General features: G+C 54.6%; 2 protein-coding genes across 2 annotated transcripts; both read right to left on the bottom strand.

Annotated features, from left to right (window-relative positions):
* Positions 1-6268: 6268 nt before the first annotated feature.
* Positions 6269-6433, bottom strand: B0T26DRAFT_659633 (uncharacterized protein; the record flags this gene model as incomplete). Its single annotated transcript, XM_060438967.1, has 1 exon — positions 6269-6433. The coding sequence occupies one exon, from the start codon at positions 6431-6433 to the stop codon at positions 6269-6271; it is 165 nt and encodes a 54-aa protein (XP_060289517.1).
* Positions 6434-15562: 9129 nt separating this feature from the next.
* On the bottom strand, positions 15563-20887 carry B0T26DRAFT_744840 (histidine phosphatase superfamily-domain-containing protein; the record flags this gene model as incomplete). The annotated part of the gene is made up of 6 exons (XM_060444461.1): positions 15563-15737; positions 15859-16295; positions 16379-19355; positions 19479-19500; positions 19619-20505; positions 20580-20887. The coding sequence occupies 6 exons, from the start codon at positions 20885-20887 to the stop codon at positions 15563-15565; spliced, it is 4806 nt and encodes a 1601-aa protein (XP_060289516.1).
* Positions 20888-21457: the final 570 nt, after the last annotated feature.

The following is a 21457-nucleotide window of genomic DNA, read 5'->3' as shown; positions in this document are numbered from 1 at the left end:
GCAAATAGCAGGAGAGGAAAGTGACTCCGAGAACCCCGTGCGGCGCGCCAGCCCGTGTGGTTGGAGTTGAGATGGAGGTCCGCACGCGCGCGGTGCAACATATGACGCCGGTGGACTGGGCGCACGGCAGCTAGCATGACCTAGTCGACACCGGTGCGGGCGCCAACTATTGTCGGGAGATAGGTGTCAGCGGCGCTTCTTGTCGAACAATGCACGTCCATATCCGGAAGCTCAGCAGGCAGTGAATGCCGACGAAGCCGCATCAATTCTCGTTCTCGACACCAGTCATCAGGCATGGGCACTGGCGCGCATGTATGATACCGGTTTAGGAGACAGTTTCGGGCGTGATACAACGGCGCCCACGCGACTTGCCCAGTCCGGTGTCTCTTCAAATCTTGGAAGAAAGCTGCCTCACCCAACACATTCTCTCCTCTCTTCTTCTTCTTCTTCTTCTTGTTGTTGTTGTTGCACTACATGTTTCGAAATTGCGTCGTGGCTACGATGCGTTTGTGGGATACGATACTCAGTGCATCGCACATATGACTGCGCCAGGTTTGTGAGTTTGTTTCCTGCTCAACTCCAAAACAGCGGATAGAGATGAGGGCAACAGCGTGACTAGCCCATCAGGCTGCCAGCGGGTTGCGGCTGACCAGAATATAGCCAGCCAGCCACCTCGGCTTGATGTTGCTCTCTCTCTACCCGCCCTTGGACGTCTTGTGTTGCTATGACACGAGCCGGCCTAGGAAGGCGGCGCTTACCAGCTGGTTCAATCCACTAGAGCTCGTGCTCGGTCGGAGCCCAATCGATAGGGCGACGGTGCGAAGGTGTTGGGGTGGTGCAAGGTAGCCCGAGCCCGGGCAGTTGTGCCCATTTGCTGTTCCAAAAGATGTGGAGAGGGTGGTGAGGTCCAACGAGTTGTCTGGAAACCGAAACTGCAACCTCACCCGCAACCCCCTGCCTTCGTTGAGACCCTGGTAGCCGGGCCCTAAAACTTCCAACGGGAAACTCCCACTGCCCAGGCCCAGTTACCCGGACTTCAGTGGACTGCCTATTTTTACACCTACCCCACATTCTCAAGATAGGTGGCCAAGCAAAGTCCAGTAATGGCAAGTAGGAACAAGCTTTGATCCTTCTTGCGAACGCTGCGATGGGGAATGGAGGGCACTGCCGGCAGTGGGAATAACAATATACGGCGTATAGACAGCAGATCCCACGTCATCGCCCCCCTCTCATCCTCTGTCTCAGGGAAGATGTTTGGTTTTGTTAACAGGGCGAGGCGCTCTTTCCATTCATCGGTAACGTCCTGTATGGACTTACATAAAGTACTGTACGAATACTGTATGTACAGCCAGCATGGGGATCATGCATGTTCCCCGCAACCCCGCAGAACCCTCTCCAACTTCTCCAACCTCCACTCTGTTTGTACCCCTAGATTCCGGCTGGTCCTGCAATAAGGTTTTTAAACTGTTCGTTTTTTACTCTTCACGACGTCAATTCCCGAGCAACTAAAGGACGAAGACGTAAGGAGCAGCAAGATCAGCGCTTGCCTCAAGCACAGTATTCGTCTTAAGCTTGCCCGCTTCTTGGCTTTTTTTATTCAACTATTTATTTTCCCTTGGTCATGTTTTCACTCTCTTCGGCTTACCCCGCACAGGTTCGTTCCTTAGGTTGCGAGTCCGGCATCCGGACTCTTTCCCGGCCCATTTTTTATAACTCTCATTCCTGGATTTCCAGAAGGCAAATTTCTCTACGGAACTCCCTTGATTACCCAACCTTCGATGAGAAACTAATGGTTGCATGCTTGATTGGTTTTGCAGTTGCCCTGGGTACAGAGTGAAAGGGAGACGTCTCTGCGTCTCGGGCCCTAACCATGAATGGAACTTTCAGGGGTGTTGCAAGGGCCCCTGAGAGCTTCCGTGTTGGAAAATTCTAGAAGGAGGGGTCTCGAGAGCTCCTTGCAAAGAACTCACATGTCAAGATCAAGGTTTTGTCAGCTCCTCCCCGCCGTATCGTCAAAGGTATCAGCTATACGGAATATCCCAGTCTGGCTGCGCGGCCTACCAACGAGTCTCATCATCAGTTCATCACGGCCTCTCGCGTCTTCTTAGGAAATGCCGAGATTGGACATCTCCGGGCTCAAACCTCGCGCCTTCAACTTCGAGCCCTGATCCCGGAATCAGGATCAAGTAGCTGTTTTCGAAGGTCTTGATGAGCCCCATCACGGAGGAAGGCATTCCATCGCCGAGATACGAGTGCTTCCGTGCCACAAGACAAGACCTGTCTCGGCGGATAAGCATGGACCAGACCAAACCCTTGTCTGGGAGCCCTCTCGGTGCCGCTGCCTGCCGGCATAGTTTGCCGACGGACAAGGTTATTTCTCCCCCTGCGTTAGTTCGAGGCGGTTCAATTTACAAGACTGCCATTGGCCTCACTACGACTCTTTGACTGATAGTTCACGGCTCGGCATGTACAATACAATCCGAAAGCCAGGTAGTTGCACATCAACCTCACCATCACACCGGTGTGGAACGACACATCGGGTCTTTTCTAAAGGACCAGTCGGCATTGGCCCCCTGCTCAGTTTGTCAGCAGTGGCTTGCCTGGGCGCTGGAGGCTGGGGCCACCTTGAGGCTGACTGTCTCTTCGGGATTCTAAGTGAAACATCATCGAGGTCCGTGGGCGTCAGCTGAAATTTAGACCTTTTTCCTATTTTGGCCAGACTTGGGCTTGTTCCGGGGTCGGGAGACACAGGCGGCCGCGGGCCCCGCCGGGGCAGCGCCGGAGCCGGCTCCGCCTTGGCTTTCCTTGCCTAGTCTGCACTTGGGACAGAACGCCTCTTCTCTGCGCTTGGACATTTGGAGGGGCCAACAGTGGCGTCGGGCTTTTGGCGATCAATGACCAAGACGGAATGGTAGGCGCCTCCATGCAAGCCCGATCAGAATGGGTAGCCGCTGTGGCACATTATCCCTGTGCCCCTGTTAAACTCCCGAGGACCGGCCAGAGTGGGACAAGACTCGACAATGATGAGGGGGCGCGGGTCGGACATATGTATCGTACATACGGTGTACATGCATATAATATTCCAAGTTGCTCCGAGAACAACACACGTCGGAGCAGCCAAAAGCAAGACATTTCCGTAGTGTACAAACCGTCGTGTCAAATTTCCGTTTCCCGATAGAAGAAGCAATTGTGCTCGAAACCGAAACCAGGGGAACAAACATGAGGCTAAGAGCAGAGGAACGAAAACCTGAATCGGAGACATGGAAAAAGGAGGCAACGAAACAGTAAAATATTTCTGACACGTCACACGGGATCGGGGAACAAATAGGAAGACTCCGGTTCATCCCCGTGGCATACGGTCAAGCAAACACACGAAAGTACCCTACATTCCCAAGTATCCCGGCTTTTTAGCCAGGAGCTTTGTGAACGCGGTTGGGGTTTTCCTAGGCCGGCTCCGAACCCGTTTGACAAAACGGAACGCAGTTATGGGCAAAGGTGAGAATATAAACCAGCTACGTACGGACTATCTGTAAGCTTTCGGGAGTTACCTGTCATGTCTCGGAAGACGGACCAAGACAGGGGGAGGGGAAGAAACGCAAACCACCTACCTACCGTATCCAATACGGATGCTGGAATTTCTTCTCTCCCAGATGTTTCCAGCTACGTAACTACCTCGCAGTATCAACTACCGTTTCCTTATAACAATACAAAAGTCTCCTGCGTCGTCTTGTGCGACCTGATGTGACATGACATGACACGACACGGGGGTGGGGATCTGGGGGGGTTAAGATGGTGTGACAACCGGCCGGTTCGAGAAGCGATGATGCAGCCGCTTTTTTTCTCGAGGTCAAGTCCACACACGACGTACTATCACGACATGTGTATTCCCCAAACACCTACCTTTCGTACACAACACAATGTAGAACCGGACAAATTTTGGCACACACCGGCCGGACGGTACGAGAGACATTTCCATACTAGCTAGGCCTTGGCGCCAGGGCAAAAGAAAAACCGACAGGTCAGTTACACGAACACGATATGCAGACACCACACGCACATTAGAAGACTTGAGTGGAAAAAAAGGTGATATGATCGCCGAGTCGTAGCAGTAGCCTGACAAATCGGGACCCCCTTGCGTTCCCGTCACACCCGGTCATAGTGACTTATATCCATGATCCATCCATAGAAGCATCGGGGAACATTCTCCAATGTGGTGGGGACTGACTGAGAGAGAAAAAAAGGGGGCGGCGCAGCGCAATGTTTTACCTTGACGCCCCCTTGGGCAAACAAAGAAACAAACCACGTTTTAAAACACGAGCGAGACAGAAGCAAGCGTCAAATAATCCGAGGGTTACGGAAAATTAGGTAACTGGGTGGTTTAGGTAACTCTCTCTCGCCTTGTCAAACTACTACGTAGAGTTTCCTAATCCGCCTCATTGCAAGGATTTCTCGAAAATAAAGAAAGGAAAGGATCGTCCAAGTAAGGAAGAACAACCCCATCAATGTTTCTGGCCCAGCAGAGTTACTAGAAGCGAAAATTGCGAGAGGAAAGACAGATACGAGCAGACCAACCACACAAGTTACAACAAGTGGCGTGAAGTTAGACCGGGGAGGGGGGAGAGAAAATTGACAAGTCACAAATAAAGAAAACTCAAACCCAAACACAGCCAGTTACAACAACAACAACAATAACAACAAGTCTTTTCTTCTCTTTTCGGACGCCGTATCCCACCCCACCCCGCTGCCATTGCCCATTTCCGTTCCCAGCCGCCGTAAGGCGTATCCTTGGTCTGGTGAATCCATTCTGTCTAAGAAGTTTGACGCGCTGGAACAAAGGAAAATAAAAACCGAAAGCTAGATCCGAATCTCCCATCCTCTATGTAGTGTTTTTTTTTTCCTTTTTCTGTTTTTTCTCTTCAAGTCTTCAATCTTCTTTTCCCGCCGCCGTTACCTTTTTCCCTTCCCATTTTTGTTTACCCTGACGCCTTCCTGTAGAACGAAAAAGAAAAGGAAAGAAACGATTGCTGTTCCTCCGTCTCCCACTCCAAAAGTACCGATGCTCAAAAGTACCACCACGACAGGTGGTGGGCTGAGCAGGGGTGTGTGGAGAGAGAGGGGTGGGCGTGTAGCAAAAGTACCTTCTAAAAAGAAAAAAAAAACCAGACGAATCCCAAAATTCCCGACCAGCTGGGTAGGTAGCGGCGGCAGCGCCAGGGATGCCGTAGCCGACCGATGCTGCGTGGGCCCGTCCGTGGGAAGAGACAGGCCGAGAGGAGCGAGGGTTGGGAGTGGGTTTCGTTAAATTGGCGGCGTTACAGGATCCCAAGACACCGGAAACGGACCCGCCTTTTTTCCTTCTTTCTCTTTTAGAACGATATGGCCCCCAAAAAGCCGCGACGGAACGCTGCTGGAGCCGAGAAATCGAGGACGGACGGGCTTCGAGAAGCAGGCTGCGAGCTAGTGATAGATATTCGCACATGAATAGAAAAAAGGCGCCCGAGTTTCGTAATGTTGGCCGCAAATAGCGAAAGCGCCCAGAAAACAGGCGGGTGTTTATTTTCGCTCGGTAAAGGTCGTCAAAATTGTATAGCGGTCTCCTTCAGGCCAGGGCCAAACCTTGACCGTTCCGTAGCGGGCCGCCCACCGCCGGTCCGTTTGTCCATGGGTTTCGTTTTGGGTAGGACGAAGTTTTTGACACTGTTTGCCTGCCATTGCCAGAAGTCAGCCTCAAACGGTTCTCTCAAAGCCGCAGCGTGCGTCTATTGCAAACGAAGCGCCGAGACAGCTGGGAATTTTTGTTTTCCAGGGTTCGAGAGATGAGATCACGCCCGCCCCGCCGCCACTTGGGTGCGCCTCAAGCTCTCTCTCCCCCTCTGTGCCTGTGCCTGTGCCCATGCTCATGCCCCCCCCCCCCCCTGTCGGCTCGGCTTTGGTGTGCCCTGGAGACTCTGAGATGGAGGGGGCGTGCCCGTTCCCGCTTGGGGCGAGCTCGGAAACGCACATCACTGGACGAGGAGCAACGACGCACCTGAGCGCAACGCAGGGCAAGGTTGTACTGTACCTTACGGTACTGTGGACAGTACAGGACGGACTGGGCTTGGACGGACTGGGGGGACACCACCACACCACTCGCTGCTTCACCAGCCGGCTGCAACTCACCTGCCGACATCAGACCAACCACGGCCCTCCCTTCCTTCCAGCAACCCTCCCTGGGCGCACGCACCAGATCCGGGGTACCGTACATGCTGGGCCAGGCACAGGACCCGGCTTAGGCATTTTCTATGCAGGGACGACACGTGTTGATCTTGCAGTACCGGCATTCAAAGATCCACCAGTGGGGTCCCGAGTGGCAGATGTGGCAGGTCCACTGGATCAGTGTGCTGTCCGACTTGATCATTTTGAAGGAATGCGCGCAGTGGGTAGTATTAGCCATGGTTGCCGAGCCGCGGTTGTTTGCAATGAACCTGAGGTGAGGTAAGGCGAGGTGAGGTCAAGTTAGGTTAGGTAAGGTAGCAGTTGATGGTCGCTGCCGGGGGCCTGCAAAGTCGAGCCTTTTTGCGGGCCGATACCGAGACAAGTTGTGGACTGGGACAGGCTAAGCCGGAGGCTAATAAGTGTGCAGTGTAGTGCAGTGCAGTGCAGTGCAGTGCAGTGCAGCGTTAGAAAAAAAAAACCTGGCGCCTTGGGTTCCTTAGGTTGCCTAGCACAACGAGCTTTTAGCTTCGGTCCCGTATTAGTTGAGGGCGCCCGAGGACATCGGACGGCAACGGTTCGGCGGCCGTCGTCTTCACTCTGCACTCACCGAAGATAGCGAGCCCGGCTCCGAGATCAGATAAGAGGAAGAGTTGCCTGACTTTTTCGGTGTCAAGGTCTTTGTCAAAAAAGTGAGCCAAACTAAGTCTGTCTGTCTGTCTTGTCTGTCTGTCTGGGCAGGCGTGGGCGGGATGTGGTTGAGTTCGTTCGAGAAGTGTTGGAGTTGTTGCGGATGATGGGATGGAGTTGTCTGTAAGTGAGGAAGGAGGGCCGGCTATTTATCAACTCCAGGTTTGAGACAAGGACAAGGGACAGTCCGATCGATCATGTCCTGATGGCAAGTGGGCGGTGAGCAAAAGGAGGACGGCAAAGGAGAAAGGGAAAAGAGTACAAGATGGAATCTGGTCGAGTTGTTTGTCAAACGTGGCATCCGTGACGGCAAGGGTGATTGTCGAGCTGCAGAGGTAAACGGGAGCGAGGAAGCGGCTTTTGTCCTGTTTAGCGAGTCCAGAGTCTAGAGTGGAGGCTATCCGGGACACGAGGACGTCGAGGTCTGGGCTGCCATGCGGTAGTCGAACGGTCTTCTGACGACTTGGATGGCACTTCGCCAGGGGCGAGCCAGAAAGCTGCTTGGAATGGGCCCAATGATATGCGCCGCGTAGGCATGATGGAAGCGTGGGAAGACTTCCGGTTCCGAAGAAGGGGATCCCATAATCGGGGCATGGATCGAGCGAAAAGAGTGGGCTATTAGACTATCCTCCCTGTTTCTTATTAGACTGACGTGACGAGTAGCTATGATGTACCGAACATCCTTTTTTTCTCCCTCGCTGACGGGTCGAGCTTGAGCTTTCCCTGCGGGATTCGTCCATTGGCTACGCACCAGCCGAATGGCCCGGCAGGGCGAGCGTTGAACGCGGCCGGCCTTGCGATAAGGCAGAGCATCCATGCCTACCTACCTGCCTATGTCCCATACCCAGGTGCGAGGCATGTATACATACATAACTTCAGTTACCTTACCTTAAACAGTACTGTGTGTGTGTATGAGCATGTATGTACTTCGTACATACATACAATACCGAGTGCCCCGCAAGCGTTCCCGCGGGTTTACCGACGTCAACAACCCCGTTCGATTTTGCTCGGCCGCCGTGGTTCGCGATAGGCCGGCGTCCTACGCGTGCACTGTGCGGCACGCGTGGAACAAGCCCGCCTTGTCAGTCACGGTACGGGTAGTCTCGTGTGCACCTATGTATCTGGCATCATTAGGTACACGGTGCGTGTGCAACCAAGGTATTGTATCTACCTATCTTCCTACCTATCTACCAGATGTATTCGTACCTCAGGTTATACAGACAAAGGCAGCTGAGGTAAATACTCACACACAGAATTAACATCATGTTGGAATGACGGAGGAGACAAGAGCAGCGGGTGCTTTCCGACCGATCCAGCAGCACCACACACCCGAAAACCGGCAGGACGTGCTGGTTTTTTATGGCCGGGGGAACCCTGTCTGCTGCCGAAGGTTTTCCTGATGTGGCCCCCTTGTAAAGCTGCCGCAACCCATTTCGGCAACTCTATGGCCCTGTTGGGGGAGGGGGAGGGTTATAACAAGCCAAGTTAAGGATTGGGTTTAGCCAGCGAACCTTGGTTGAGTGTGTATTCTTGCTGCGGGCTCTCAATAAAATTTTTCTGGAGTCCAAACGAAAGGCCATCCTGGAGCCGGATAGGACGACTCCTGCCCATGCTACAAGGGTCGATGACCTGTCAATCGGCGGCTCTACTGCTGCTTTCCTGCTTCTCTGGACCAGTTCGACCATTCGAGCCATGAAGGGCGTGGGCAAACGGCTCCTCATTGGCTGTGCGCTCCAGATGTCAGTCGAGGCTCTCTCTCGACAGGGCAACTATACCACGGACATCATCATCCAGGCAGAACCCATGCGGGCACAACGACAGGAGTCCTGACCACATCCATCTCACACCATTCGCCTCTCTGTGCTGACTCGGCCGCCCGGATACGACCATATGGATGTGGTCATGGAGAGGCTGGCTGCCTTACATGCTCGGCAGCTGTACGAAGTATTGCTATTGTCGTCAACGCCCACCGCCACCCACCTAAGGTACCTACCTACCTATAAGCATTGCTGCCTGCACCGCTGATGGCCTGTCAAAAGAGGAGTCTGCCCCGAGCGGGCCCAGGGATGGATTTAGGTTGCGCGGCAGGCGTGTCGCGGGACTGGGCGTTTGGCGGTCCTCGCATCAGGCTTGAGCGACGTTGTACAGGACAAGACGGTACGGGGCCGGGCCATGGCTTGACGGCTTGTCCAACGCCGCGACACGGGTACCTTGCATGTCGTTTGGCGGAAATCGAGAGTCTTCAGCCGAGAGATCGCAATAGTCTATTGCCGCGACTGGGACGCCGGGGGATCTGGAATCAGCTCGGATAAAGAGCTGCCCGCGTACCTACCTTAAGGCACCAAACCTATTGGACCTGGGATGAATGGGCGTCGCGGCAAGTGCACGCCTGCCCTGTGCCTCGGGCAATCCGCCACTGGCATTGCCACTGGCAGCAGCTCAGGTCGGGGTAGGTCGTGGGCTATCGTCGCTGCCTAGGCAAGGTCAGGTAAGGTAGCTTGCCCTGGAGAGCAGCACAAGGGCTCCTTCCGACCTGGACCTAGAGTCTGGGGTTCCTTCCTTTCATCTTCCCGCCAGACCGTTTGAAGTCGTCGCGGGGTCTGTCGCTCTTGCCCCACCTCGCTGTCAGACGTTGGATGAACCGGCGTGAGCGAGGGTTTGCTCAGGCATATACGTAGATGCACGAGCAGCCGGGGGGCAGGACGGCTAGACACCAAGGAGCAAGCAGCAGTCTTAGATACCGTAGAGGAAGAAAAATTGCATTAAACGGCTTGCAATTGCTCACTGCTCTTGAGGCGTCGGGCAAGGGACAGGGCTTGGACTGCTTCAAATCACTGCTTTACGGAGCATGGGGTACAGCAATGTTTATTCGTACATGCTGCCCCCCCCCCTTGCCTCTCTCCACGTCGGTCAGTTACTACTAGGGCAGTAGCCTGGAAGGTGCGGGCTACCTCAGTTCAATAAGGTAGGCTCAGCCGTTCATGATACCATTATCATGGCAACTACTAAGGACAACCTACTTACCCTCCCCACCCCCGCGTCATAGGGAGGGCAGCCGGGGCAGTCGCAGGTCGGTGAGATCATGAGGGCGAGGAAGGTGCATTTGGCGGGTCTTGCCTCAGACACCATTTAACCATTCCATAGGTACCGTGCATCCCCTATGACTAAGGTTACCTTTACCGCGGGCAGGCAATGTATGTTTATGCATACATGCAGTACATGCATACCCCAAACCTTGCCATTTGTTCCAAGCGCACCAATGTGTTCTGTTGGGCTGGACCTTCCATTACCTTGGACATTACCTTACTTGGTACATTCGTTACACCACCTTACCTAAGGTAGGTGGTACCTACCTTGCGGATATATGGATTACTTCCAACGGAAGTCTCGACCCTTCCTGTACATCCATACCAGGTACAGTACATACGTCACTCTCTTCATTAAGCGTGTTGCTTGGAAGTCAAAGTACCTTAGCCCCCAGGAGTTAGTGCCTGGGGTGAAGTGGGCATACCCGCCGTCACCCCGACTTCGAAGGTTTCCTAAGCTTCGAGCCTCCCTCAGGCTTTGGAGATTCTCATCACCGCGAGTCTTGCTTAATACTTTGCCTAGGAACGCACCTGACCCAGCTAGGGAAGGCAACGCCCAGCAATAAGGGGATACGATACCGCCTAGGCTCCATTCAGGGTTGTCGGGTGCCTCCATACCTTAGGCTGTCTCGTTGCGGGCGCATTTGACAATCTGACTGGTAGTCCTCAAGTTGTCTCACGGCCCTCAGGGCTGAAGAAGCTCGCTCGTTCGTTCGACAACCTCGACCGCTGCAACCTGCGCTTCCCATCTACCCCTCCCTCCTCCGTTGCCCAGAAATCTCATCTCAAACCTGCCGTCTGTCCATCCACCTACCTTGCCCTGAGTGTATAACCAGACGCAACAGGAGGACGAAGATACGAACTGCGGATACCTAGGCGGCGAATCACTCGGCACTTAATATCGCCATGTTATCAAGGCAGATGCAGCGCGTCCAAAGAGGAAGTGACGCTCATTGTTCCCGAGGGGCTCAGACACTTGCAACGAGAGCCGAGCAGCCGTGGTAGCATGTCTGTGCAACCGGCACGCCAACGAAAGAAGGCAAAGGCTGTTAGTTGACTACCCCTACTCCGTACTTTATACATTCAGCACGGGAATTTCAGGACTCGCTCTGTAAACCAAAACCCTGCGTTCGCTCGGGACGAGATTGCCGTGCAAACCCCAAAATAGTCACTCGGCTGACAGGATCTACGATTTCGAGGGCTACGAGAGGCTCAACCCGGGCCTGTCTATCTGCTGTAGCTGCAGAATTTTGTAGGTGGTCCAGACATCCCGACCAAGTCGGTTGGTGGCATCGCAGAAGACTCTTACATGTGGCGTTGGAGCGAGGCGAAAGCGAGAAAAACCAGGACTTCTCCAGGCCACTCCGACCAAGCCCCCCCAGCAAGGAATTTTCTTCGTTGCTTCTAGCCTCTCGTAGCGCGTCTCGTCTCGCTAATAATGCGTCTGCCGTGCTGGACGAGGATCAGAGCTGATGCCATGAATGTTGACTGACAGGGGCACGTTCCATGGAGGTTCTAGCGCTCTGTGATTGTTCCAAAGTACAGTACTTACTCCGCAGGCGGCGCCCGCCTTACGGTCCACGGAACGGCGGTATAGGTTTCCGCGCCAAACCAACAACGGCAAGCCAGTTCATTACATTCCAGTGTACAGCCCATGTCCTTGCCCAAGGGCTGCATCTGAATCGCCGGTCGCCACAGCGTTCGTTGTACACCTCCCCCGGGGTTTAAAACCTTAGCAGAGTGGCTTTTAGCAGTGAATTTGCCAGGAATATAAGCCATAAACGCAGGGGGTTGGAAGTCACTTTTCTAGCAGGTTCTCACCAAAAAGTCACGTGGTGGCTTGGCTGTATCGCACTAAGGTTTTAAACCCCGGGAGAGGTGAATTGTCGACTGACGCACAAGATTGCGGTTGGCGAGCAATGCCTGGGCCCGGAGTGCCCGCTGACGCGCGGAAATGACTGGACTGCCATATTGTGCCGAGGAAACCGGCGGTGGCTTCGTAATTCGTCTTCTACTCTTTCGAGGGCGTATTCTCCTGGAAATGAGAGAGCGTGATGGCATCATCAAAGCGCCCGGCGACAGGGCCCTTGACATCGCGAAGCAACCCTTGAGAACGACATGAGGGAATTTGGCAACCTTAGGTATGGGCGGACACGCACAAGCCAACGCACAGGGCAGATCGTTGGTGGACCGGCTGTGAGCCCGAGAGTAGCCCGCTGTTGGGACCTTCTCTGACCAATTGCAGGATTCCTCCCGCTCTGGTGACTTCAAACACATGCACCTCATGCAGCAGTCTGGTCTATGCGCCCCCGATTTTCAACGACACCGCAGTGTGTACCCGTCAACGCTCGGTCGGTCTAGAGGCTCATTGACTCTTGTCAAGTCATTCACTTGGAACCGCGAGCAGATCAACCGAGACAGCCGCGTAAACTTTTCTTTTCTTCTTTTCGTGGCCCCCAACGGGCCAGCACTTCTCCGTTCGCGGCGCCTCCAATGAGGGTTGTGAGAGCCAATCGTGCAACCATGGCATGACAAGGCAGTTGACGGAGCCAGGGTCGTCAATTCTCTGGGAATTCCATAGCTTCCCACCAACGACCTTGCAGTATACTCTACGTATGTATGTACGACTAGACTGACTTACATACCCGTCTCTCGTCAGAGTTGCAGCGTCGCCATGAAGGGAATCTGCAGCCTGCTCAAAGCAGCAGACAGCCAAGTCAAGTCGTGGCAGGCCCTACCCCCCTCCAGGACACTCCGCATATCCGACACGTTGATGCACAGGATCAGCGAGAGATGCCCTTCAAAGCGGGGTGCTTCTTTTGGTCAATGACATGTGTCTAAGGCACTCTTGGTTCATTTTGTCCCGTCTTCGGTGTGAGCAACAATTACGCCTCCGCATATCAGGCACATCAGTCTTCACGAGCCGAGCTCTGATTGGCTGTTTTCTTCTAACAGCGCGACCTTGTCGGCAGCCGAGCCTTTCCCCACCACGTCTATCTCACTGCATACCACTGTACTTTGGTCGGCGAAAGGGCAAAGGATTTCTCGAATCGAGGGGATTTTTTTTGTCGGGCAGATGAAGGCAGTGGAGCATCGGATGACATCGCCTTAGCCAAAGCTAGACATAGGGCTCGAGCAGCGCGAACACTTTGGAACAGGGAATGTTGAAAAAAGCCGACAGCCTCATCTGCCGGTAGCGGATCGCGCATTGATGTTCTACGGCGTCGTCACTCGAAAACTGGACTTCTAAACGCCATCTCGTCATGAAGAACTTTCCATCTACGTCGCGCCTTTTGTCAGGGACTTCAACTTCTTACTAGTACCAAAGTTCTTGTTGAGTAAGCGTTCGGCCGAGTGAGCGGCCGCGCTTCCGGTCAGCCAAGAGAATGCTTAGAGGAACTAGGTTTCGATCCTCAGATATCTGGTTGTCTACAAACAAGTCTGTCAGACCTGCAGGCTGCTCAGAATGGGAATCACGGTACAGATCCGAAAGCGAATGGGGCCCCCAAAAAAACCTACGCGACCCCCCACCTCGGCGTGGCTTCCTTCGCGGCTTCTGCTAAAGCACATCCGCCGCTTGGTACGTATATGTATGTACAGTACATACATGCATATGGAATGCCCGTACTGTATGTACATGTACATACGTCCTGTACATACCAGGAGTGTCTGGATTCCACCAACGGCCAGGCCCTGGTTATCGGTGCACATCTTCTCACACATCGTTCCTCGGGTCTTGCCTGAAGCTAGCTTCTCTGACCATGGGCGCGCAGCGGACAATCGCCCGCATAGATGGTGACAGAAAGTCTGCGGATAGGCAGATCCTATTCAAGGATCAGTATAGAGGGACGCGTGCTTCCCTCCAGGGCTCCTTCCCGCTCCTCCGCTACCTCCACCTGTCCGAACTGGTTCATGATGGTTCGGACGGCCGCTCCCACTTCTTTTTGAGAACTGACGGGCCTAAGCCACCTTGAACAAGGGTCCCGGCAGTCACTCCACCCGGCTCTTCCCCCCCTTCCACAACCATCCACACTCGCCCCCCCTCTCCCCATGTCCCCCCACCTGGTTTGAGACCCGTTTGCAACCCTTCTACGCGTAGTTAGACCCCGAGCAGGACGAGGCTGTGATGTCACTTGCAGGTTCCGAGTGTGACTATGCTAGGGGGAGGCTCCATCTTTACTGGTATCTATTTCTCTTTCTCATGTCTCCTTCGCCGCGCGATACCTCAACTCAAATACTCTCAGACACCGGTGAAGAGTGTTAGTGGAGGTTTGCTGAGAGAAAGAGTGGCGTCTTCGGCCCCCCCTTGCACCACGCATTGGGCAAAGACGCGTGGAAGTCCGTGGGCTTGGCCGTTTACGCCTCAAGCCTTGTTGCTTGGCATCGGTAGTTTGAAATGTTCTGTAGGGTTGTGATGTATTTGCGCGTTGAGCCTTGTATCTCTTTTCCACTTTCTCCTATCCCCTTGCCTCTGAATCTCTTGTTCGTTCTTGAAGAGACCTAGAAAACGTTAGACTGCTTCGTCCGTCCCCCTGAAGAGAATAACCCTCCTCAACCAAGCAGACGAAGTGCGCTAAAGATTGATATCTCTTTTACACTAGTACCCTGCAACTTCCAATATCACCTTCCTGCCCCGTCCGCCGCCGCCCGTCTGTCTTCTGCATCGACCAATCTCGTCGTGGTGACCTCTGGCCCGTCCCGTGTCCAAAACAGTCGTGTAGTTTCCGCGAAACCACCGGAACCAGCACCAACAACTGTTTGTTTTTGTGATGAGTCACATTTTCGGTCCATACATGTAGTCGCGAAATAAATTCATTTCCATCTCCATAGGGGGGAGGGGAGGGGGGAACCCCACAGAGGGAAGTCAAGAGGGGAAAAAAGAAGAAAATGAAATTCTGTGTATGCAACTCTCCTCGCTGATTCTATGCTGTTTATCTAATCTATCTCGGGCGATCTCCGCTTGCCCCCCTTTTCGTCATGGATACAGCATATAGGAGGCGCACGCACGCAACGCACGCACACTCTCTATATCTCACACTCACCAAATGCCCCATGCCACCCACGCACCACATCACAATCGCTCGCTCTTCTGGGCCGTCCTTGCTCAACCGTTGAGAGAGATTCTCTGGCCGAGCGCAGGCTACCCCACGTACATGCCCTCCCTATTGGCCTTCTTTCCTCTCTCTGTTTTTGACCGTTTGTCTCGGCCTCCACGCTAGCGGCCGTTATGCTCGCCCCAAGACTAGCGGTGAAATGCCAAGCCGTCATCCACCGGGTCATGATCCCGGTTCTCAAAAAGAACAGAAGAGAGAATATTTTCCCTTCTTGACAAAAAGCCCCGAAACGCTGTGCTGAGAGGCGCCCAGGAATCCTGGTATAAAATGCAAATCTTCGGGGAAAACCCTCCAAAATCTCATGATTTCTGCATCAGACCTTGGGACCCATTCGGGGCTCATGTTCCGGTTTAGGGACAACTCATTAACCACCATTCCCCATCCCCCCGCTTCCCGTCCCTTCCCCCCTTGCCCGTTGAGCCCGCACCAGTCTGCTATAGTGCGACAAGAAGGTCTTGGACAAGATATAGAATGCGACTTTCAGTTCTCGTCGGCTGGCTCGGGTGGATCCGACGTTGTAGTAGGAGTCGTTGTGGCGTTCTCCTTCTCGGTCACTTTCGGCTCAAGTCCCTCGCTTTCAGTATCCTGCGCCTTCTCCTGGAACGAGAAGGCATCCGACAGGTTGACGGCCAAGAAAGTTTTTGGCAATTTCACCCTAAACGAAATGGTTATGGTCTGATAAGTCTCTTGCCTCGTTTTCTCTCTCCTCTCATTCTTGGCGGGTGATTCGGCAGAAAGAATACGGGGGGGGGGGGGTAGGGGAGAGAGCAACTTACTGATGGAATTTGGCTCGCAGCGTCTCGATCACCACCATCCAATCCGCGTGAGCCGTCAGACTCCGGCGCGGAGCGCAGCCTATGCAGTGTCTGCTGTCGAGCTGGACATCGAGCGGGTCGAAGACATGGCAGCCGGGGCTTATGGTGATTTTTATGCTGTACATGAAGGCCGGGGTGCCGTCGGAGTCGACGGGCGGGTCAGCAGGCATCTCATACAGCTCAAACGAGATCTGTGAGAGGTAGTCGAGCTCGGGTATGGTGGCGCGCTTAATCTTGGTCTCGAGGCCTCCCTCGAGAATGCAGTTGAGCAGCGTGTAGATGTGCGACTCCTTGGTAAAGTAAATGAAGCACTTGCCCTCGTCTGACGCCTGCATGTCCTCTAGATCCTGTACAATCTCCTTGAGCAGCGGGAGCGACGTCAAGAGTCCAATCTCGAGCTATTCGATAGGACATGCCCATGGTCAGCCACAGCCCTGCAAACAATACCAAAAGAGTCCACCATTTTGTGGGGGGTTCTTACCTTCTCGCTGTCAGAAATACCATATTCCTGAGGGCAGATAAAGTCGAAAAGGATTTTGGCGAGTTGGTACAGCTCTCGAAGAGGCTCGAATCGGGCATCTGTCTTTGCTTTGGTCTGGCTGTTCCCCCTGTGGAGATGGAAATATCTCTCGGGCAGCTCTGCCTCAACACCAGGCCGCAGGCCGCTGAGGAAGGAGCGCCGGTGGAAGATGCGTTTGACCGTCTTGCTGCTAGTCTTCTCGATCTTTTCGATACCCTCGGCCAGAGTACCGCTACCTGTTCTCTCCGTCTTGGAATCCTCGGAGAATCGAGGCGCACTGCCACCTTCCTCGGTACCCTTGGAGGATGGATTGGGCGACTTCCCGTCTTTCCCATTGCCGCTGGCCTGAACCCCGTATTCCTCCTCAAGCATGCTTTTCGGGGGTGTGAAGACCCACTCGAGAAACTGACGGTTGTGCAGGGCGTCGAACTTCATGGTATCATATAGCTCCGAGATCTTGCTGGGGTCAACCTTTTCGCCGTCACAAAACTCGGCGAAGAGCTTCTCCCAGCGCTCTCTGAATAGCTCCGAGTCCTCACCACAGCACCACCGAGCCTGGACGCTATTAACAGCATTGGCCTGAGACAGTGAGCCGAAGGAGGCGACCGACGACATCGAGCTGCCAAGCACTCCCTCGCCATTAAGCTTGTCCGTGCTGGGATTATTGATGGCGTTTAGGGAGTTGACGGCACCGCTGTACAGTTTGCTGTAGTTGTGCTGCATCACCTTGCGGTGGAAGTTCATCAGCTGGACAACACGCGTTTGCACCTCTGCGGGCTCGGGCATGTTGGCGGGCCAAGCGAACTGCGGAGGCCGCTCGTTTCCTTTACGCAGGAGGCCCTTGAGCTTCTTCTTTACCTTGTCCATCTCGTCCTTGGCAGCGTTGGAGTCATCTAAAAGGTCCTTGCGAATAGTGATGAGGTCTTCTGGCACGTCCTTCTTGTTGAGAAAACTGGCCGCCCAGATCTGGGCGCTCGCTACAACGCGCCGCTCACTGCTGCTAAACACATGCACCTCGTCCAAGACCTCGCGGTTCATCAGGCCAAGGTCGCTGCGCATGCTTTCGCCTAACTCTTGGGACTGATAGCGGGCTGAGTGAGTCGGCTCGCCGCCCCACTTGACAATGAGCTGCAGCTTGTCTAGCACCAGGCTCTCCTCGGCCGCTGTGAACTTGGACATTGTCACTCCAGAAAGTGAGTCTTGTCTGCGGGGCTTTTGGCGGGCCTTCTTATCTTCGAGCCCAGCTTTGTCCACGCTCTGCTCAGTTTCGTCCTCTTGTTTGGAGTTGCTTTTCGTTGGCGTAACCGTCTTGTCGTCGGCCTTCTTCTGGTCGCTCTTGTTTCGGAACATGGGCTTAATCTGCACCTTAGTGCCTGCCCAGCCGCCCTTCTTAACCAAGACATTACGCAGAGTCTTTAGCTTACCGCGGTCTTCTATACCGGCCAGCATAGCCTTGTCGACGGCGTCAAGCACACTAGCGAGCGCGGGGTCGCCAATAAGAAGCACCTCCTCCTGGTGGCCTCTAAGTAGCTCGATGAAGGGCTCTGTATGGAAAGTGAACTTGTACTTTTGCTTTGGTGTGCGATCGGCGTGACGGATAACAGAGACCACGCCCTTGAGTTTCCAACTAGGCTTGGGAGGAGGGGGAGGAGGGGGCTCATCCTGAGCATCCGCTCCAGCGTTCAAGACGGCATCCTGTAGGAGAGATGGTGTGACGGACACCGTCGAAGGTGCTGTAGACGGTGCGCTGTCGGCTACCGAGGTCGAAAACTGGCTAACTAGGGGGCTCGCAGGCAAACTTGGCAGCTTCCCGGGCGCCAAAGCGGCCTCCGAACTGGCGCGTGTCACAGGCTCCGTAGATGTGTCTCGGATTTCCAGTCCCCCCCGCTGATAAGCGGTGATGGCCTGCTTGTCCAAGCTCGTCCTGGTTTGGGCAGCTATGAGGGCAGAGAGATCTTTGTCTTTGTTGGACAGCACGGCACGGGCCGTCATGGTGTCCATATCGGACGCCGCAGGGGAGGGTATGGTCGGCGTGAGACCTTCCCGACGCAGCCTCTCCTTGATGAACATATCCTTGAGAATGGTGGAGCAGTGGTCATAGTAATCGTCGTTGTCCTTGACAAAGCTCCAGCCGTTGACATCGATGACGTAGCTTTTGCCGCCAGCCCGAAGAAAGTCGAAGCCGCACACACGCTGTCCAAATGTGGTGCTGATCTTGCTGGCAATTTCCTTTTCCTCGCCGCTCAGAGCTGTCACGTAACGAACCTCCTTGCCATGCGTATTACGGCGCACGACGCCGTCGACGACAGGTGATTTGCGTGTCTCAGCATGGCAGTACGTTGGCCCCACAGTGTACGCCTTCACATCTTCAGCGTTGTCGACTTTCATAAAACGTTCATAGATGAAGCTCTCGTCGGGCTGGGTAATGGCGCGCGGCACTATCAAGTCTTCGACGTACTCGCTGCTCTTGTTACCGATTTTGCGGAAGAGCTTACGAGCACCGCCGCCCGAAGACGAGTGGAAGTATATGATGATGTTGTGGTCCTCGCCGCTCGTAGGTTTCTCGACGAACGGCTTCTTGATCAAGGTTCCGTCGACTGAAAGGATATCACCGCCGTCCAGCAACTCGACCCGGCGCGGCGACATGGCCTTGGCATTGGCTGGGTCTGTATTTGTGGGCTCAAACGAGATGCCGCTGACCTCCTTGATGTGCTTGGCAATTTCGGGTGTCAGCAGACGCGGCCCGCCATCCCGGTTGACCTCAATACGTTGCGGTGTCGGAACACCGATACGGTCGAGGAGACGAAGGCACAGGCGGCGATCCCATAGAATCTTCTGCATGGGTACGTCGTTGACGCAAAAGGGTTTGCGTGCCTTGACGTAGGCGATTGCCTTCTCCAGCGGGAAGCCATCTGAGTAGAAGGAAATCAGGTAATCGCTGCAGCGTTAAATGAGGAAATGTTAGAAGAGGACATGTAAAATCAACATTGTGACTTGTTCGAAGAGGGAGGGATATCAACGGTTGAATAAGGGGGCCCAAAGGGAGAAGGATTCTACTTGCCATATCGGCCAATTCTCGATGTCTATTTTCTAGGTAGTTAGCTATACATCCCAAAAGACTCAGGAAATAAAAGGGTGAGGGAAGAAGAAAAGAGATAGCTAAAGGTCGGTAGGTAGGTAGGTAGCGCGTGAACTACTGACCTTCGTCGAGAATGACCTTGTCACCAAAGACACAGACATCAAACTCGCGATTCTGAATCAGGCGGTTGAGGATATTCCTGCTGGGCTTGCTTCTCGCTTTTATGTCCAGGGCGCAAACGCCAATGACACCCCAGGGAGCTGGGCGGACCCCCTCCTTCTCGACGCGGTGGGCGAAGGCCCGATCGCTACTCGGGCTGTGGCTGCTCGCCGCGGTACTGCCGCTGAAACGGCGCTTGGCCCGGCTTCGACTCCTAGTGAGCTGGGTGCGCGGGGTTCCAGTAACAGGAGACTGCTGCTGAGCCTGGGGCGTCTTCTTGAGGATTTCAGTCATTTGGTGGACGTGGGAGTCCCTGGGGGCGAGCTGAAGGGCGCCGCCCGGCGACCCCTGACTAGCTGTCGTGACTATCATGTTGGTGACGCCTGCTTCGGGCTGCGATGTAGCAGGGCCCTTAGCTCCCCCGGCTGACGATACCATCAGGCTGGCAGTAGATCGAAGTGCGGGAGCGCCGGTGACGCTGTTGTTGTCGCTCCCGTTAGCCGAGGCCGCCGAGCTGGGCACTCCACGGGCCGAGGCTAGGCTATACGTGGAGCTGATGCTCACACGGTTGCTGGTTTCGGCGTCGGAAAGCGAGGATCGGCCTGGTAGGGCGGGCTCGGGAAGATAGCCTTTCTGTGCCGTTTCGGGGCTGGCGAGCGTGGAGCCTGCGAGAAGACGAGGCGTCTCGAAGTCGTTATCAATGCCAGAAGCTGCCTCGATCGCGAAGTCGCGAGGCGAGTAGGGGACGGGGGATCCGGACAGGGCAGCCCCCTGCTCGCTGAGTGCCTGGTACCCTTCCAGGAAGCCGACTTGCTCTCCCCACACGTCCGAGCTGGATGAGTCGCGACGGCTGTTGGGGGGGGGGAGCGGCGAAGACTTGTAGCAGTGCCTGGAACGGGACTCGGGCCTTTCAAGGCCTGAGACGGGGCATGAGGCACAGAGTGGAAGGGGGGCGGGGGCATAGACACACTGTCCCGTCCGGCATGCGTGTCGGTGGTGCCGGGCTCAACGTGGCGGCCCTTGCGGCTGGCCGAAGACGAGGATGAGAGAGTGCGGGAACGCGACGAGTCTCGCGTGGGCTTGCTTCGAGACTGGAGAGGTGAAGATGACGATGCCGGCTGGTTTGTTGGGCTCGAGCTAGAGCTAGACCCCGAGCCTGAGCCTGAGCTTGGGGGAGACGTGGCGTCTGTGCTGGCATTGCCTGCAAGGTTGGACAGCGAAGCTGCCTCCATAGCCGCGACAGTACGCCGAATGGCCGAAGATGCAAGCTCTGCGTGCGGGTTTGGCTTGTTTTAGTTTTTCGTGGCTTTTTGGGATGCCTTCAACCCGCCCAAACCACGTGCTACATGATAGATAGGTTCAGCCAAGAAGCAGACAAGTTTGGACAACTTGAACCTTGCAAAGAACCCGGGGCTCATTAAAAGACAAAGGGATATGAATATTTACCTTGCGTGGACGCCTGGCGGCACTGGATTAAGTTACCTGTGAGAGATCAACCAAGTAGGTACCCAAGCTAGGTAATGTTTCTTTGAGGTAGGCCGCAAGCTAAATATCAGCCGTCCGTGGCTATCTCAAGGTGACACTGAAAAACAATGGATGGCAATGGAAACACCAAAAGGTTCCTAGGGCCCTAGGCAGGTGGCAGTATGGCAACATGCAGGAGTCGTGCAAATTTACAGCACAGCAAGAGCATCCTGGGCTAGGTCGGGCAGGCCTAGGCTAGGCTGGGGGTGGACTCCTGTCCTGAAGATTTCTCCACTGCTCGCATGCCCCCCTTCTGCTGCTATTGCATATGTTCCCTT

The sequence above is a fragment of the Lasiosphaeria miniovina genome, assembly GCF_030549165.1.
Source record: "Lasiosphaeria miniovina strain SMH2392-1A chromosome Unknown B0T26scaffold_9, whole genome shotgun sequence".
NCBI lineage: Eukaryota > Fungi > Ascomycota > Sordariomycetes > Sordariales > Lasiosphaeriaceae > Lasiosphaeria > Lasiosphaeria miniovina.
The sequence above is the reverse complement of the archived record's forward strand: the minus strand, read 5'-3'. Positions and strand labels throughout refer to the sequence as shown.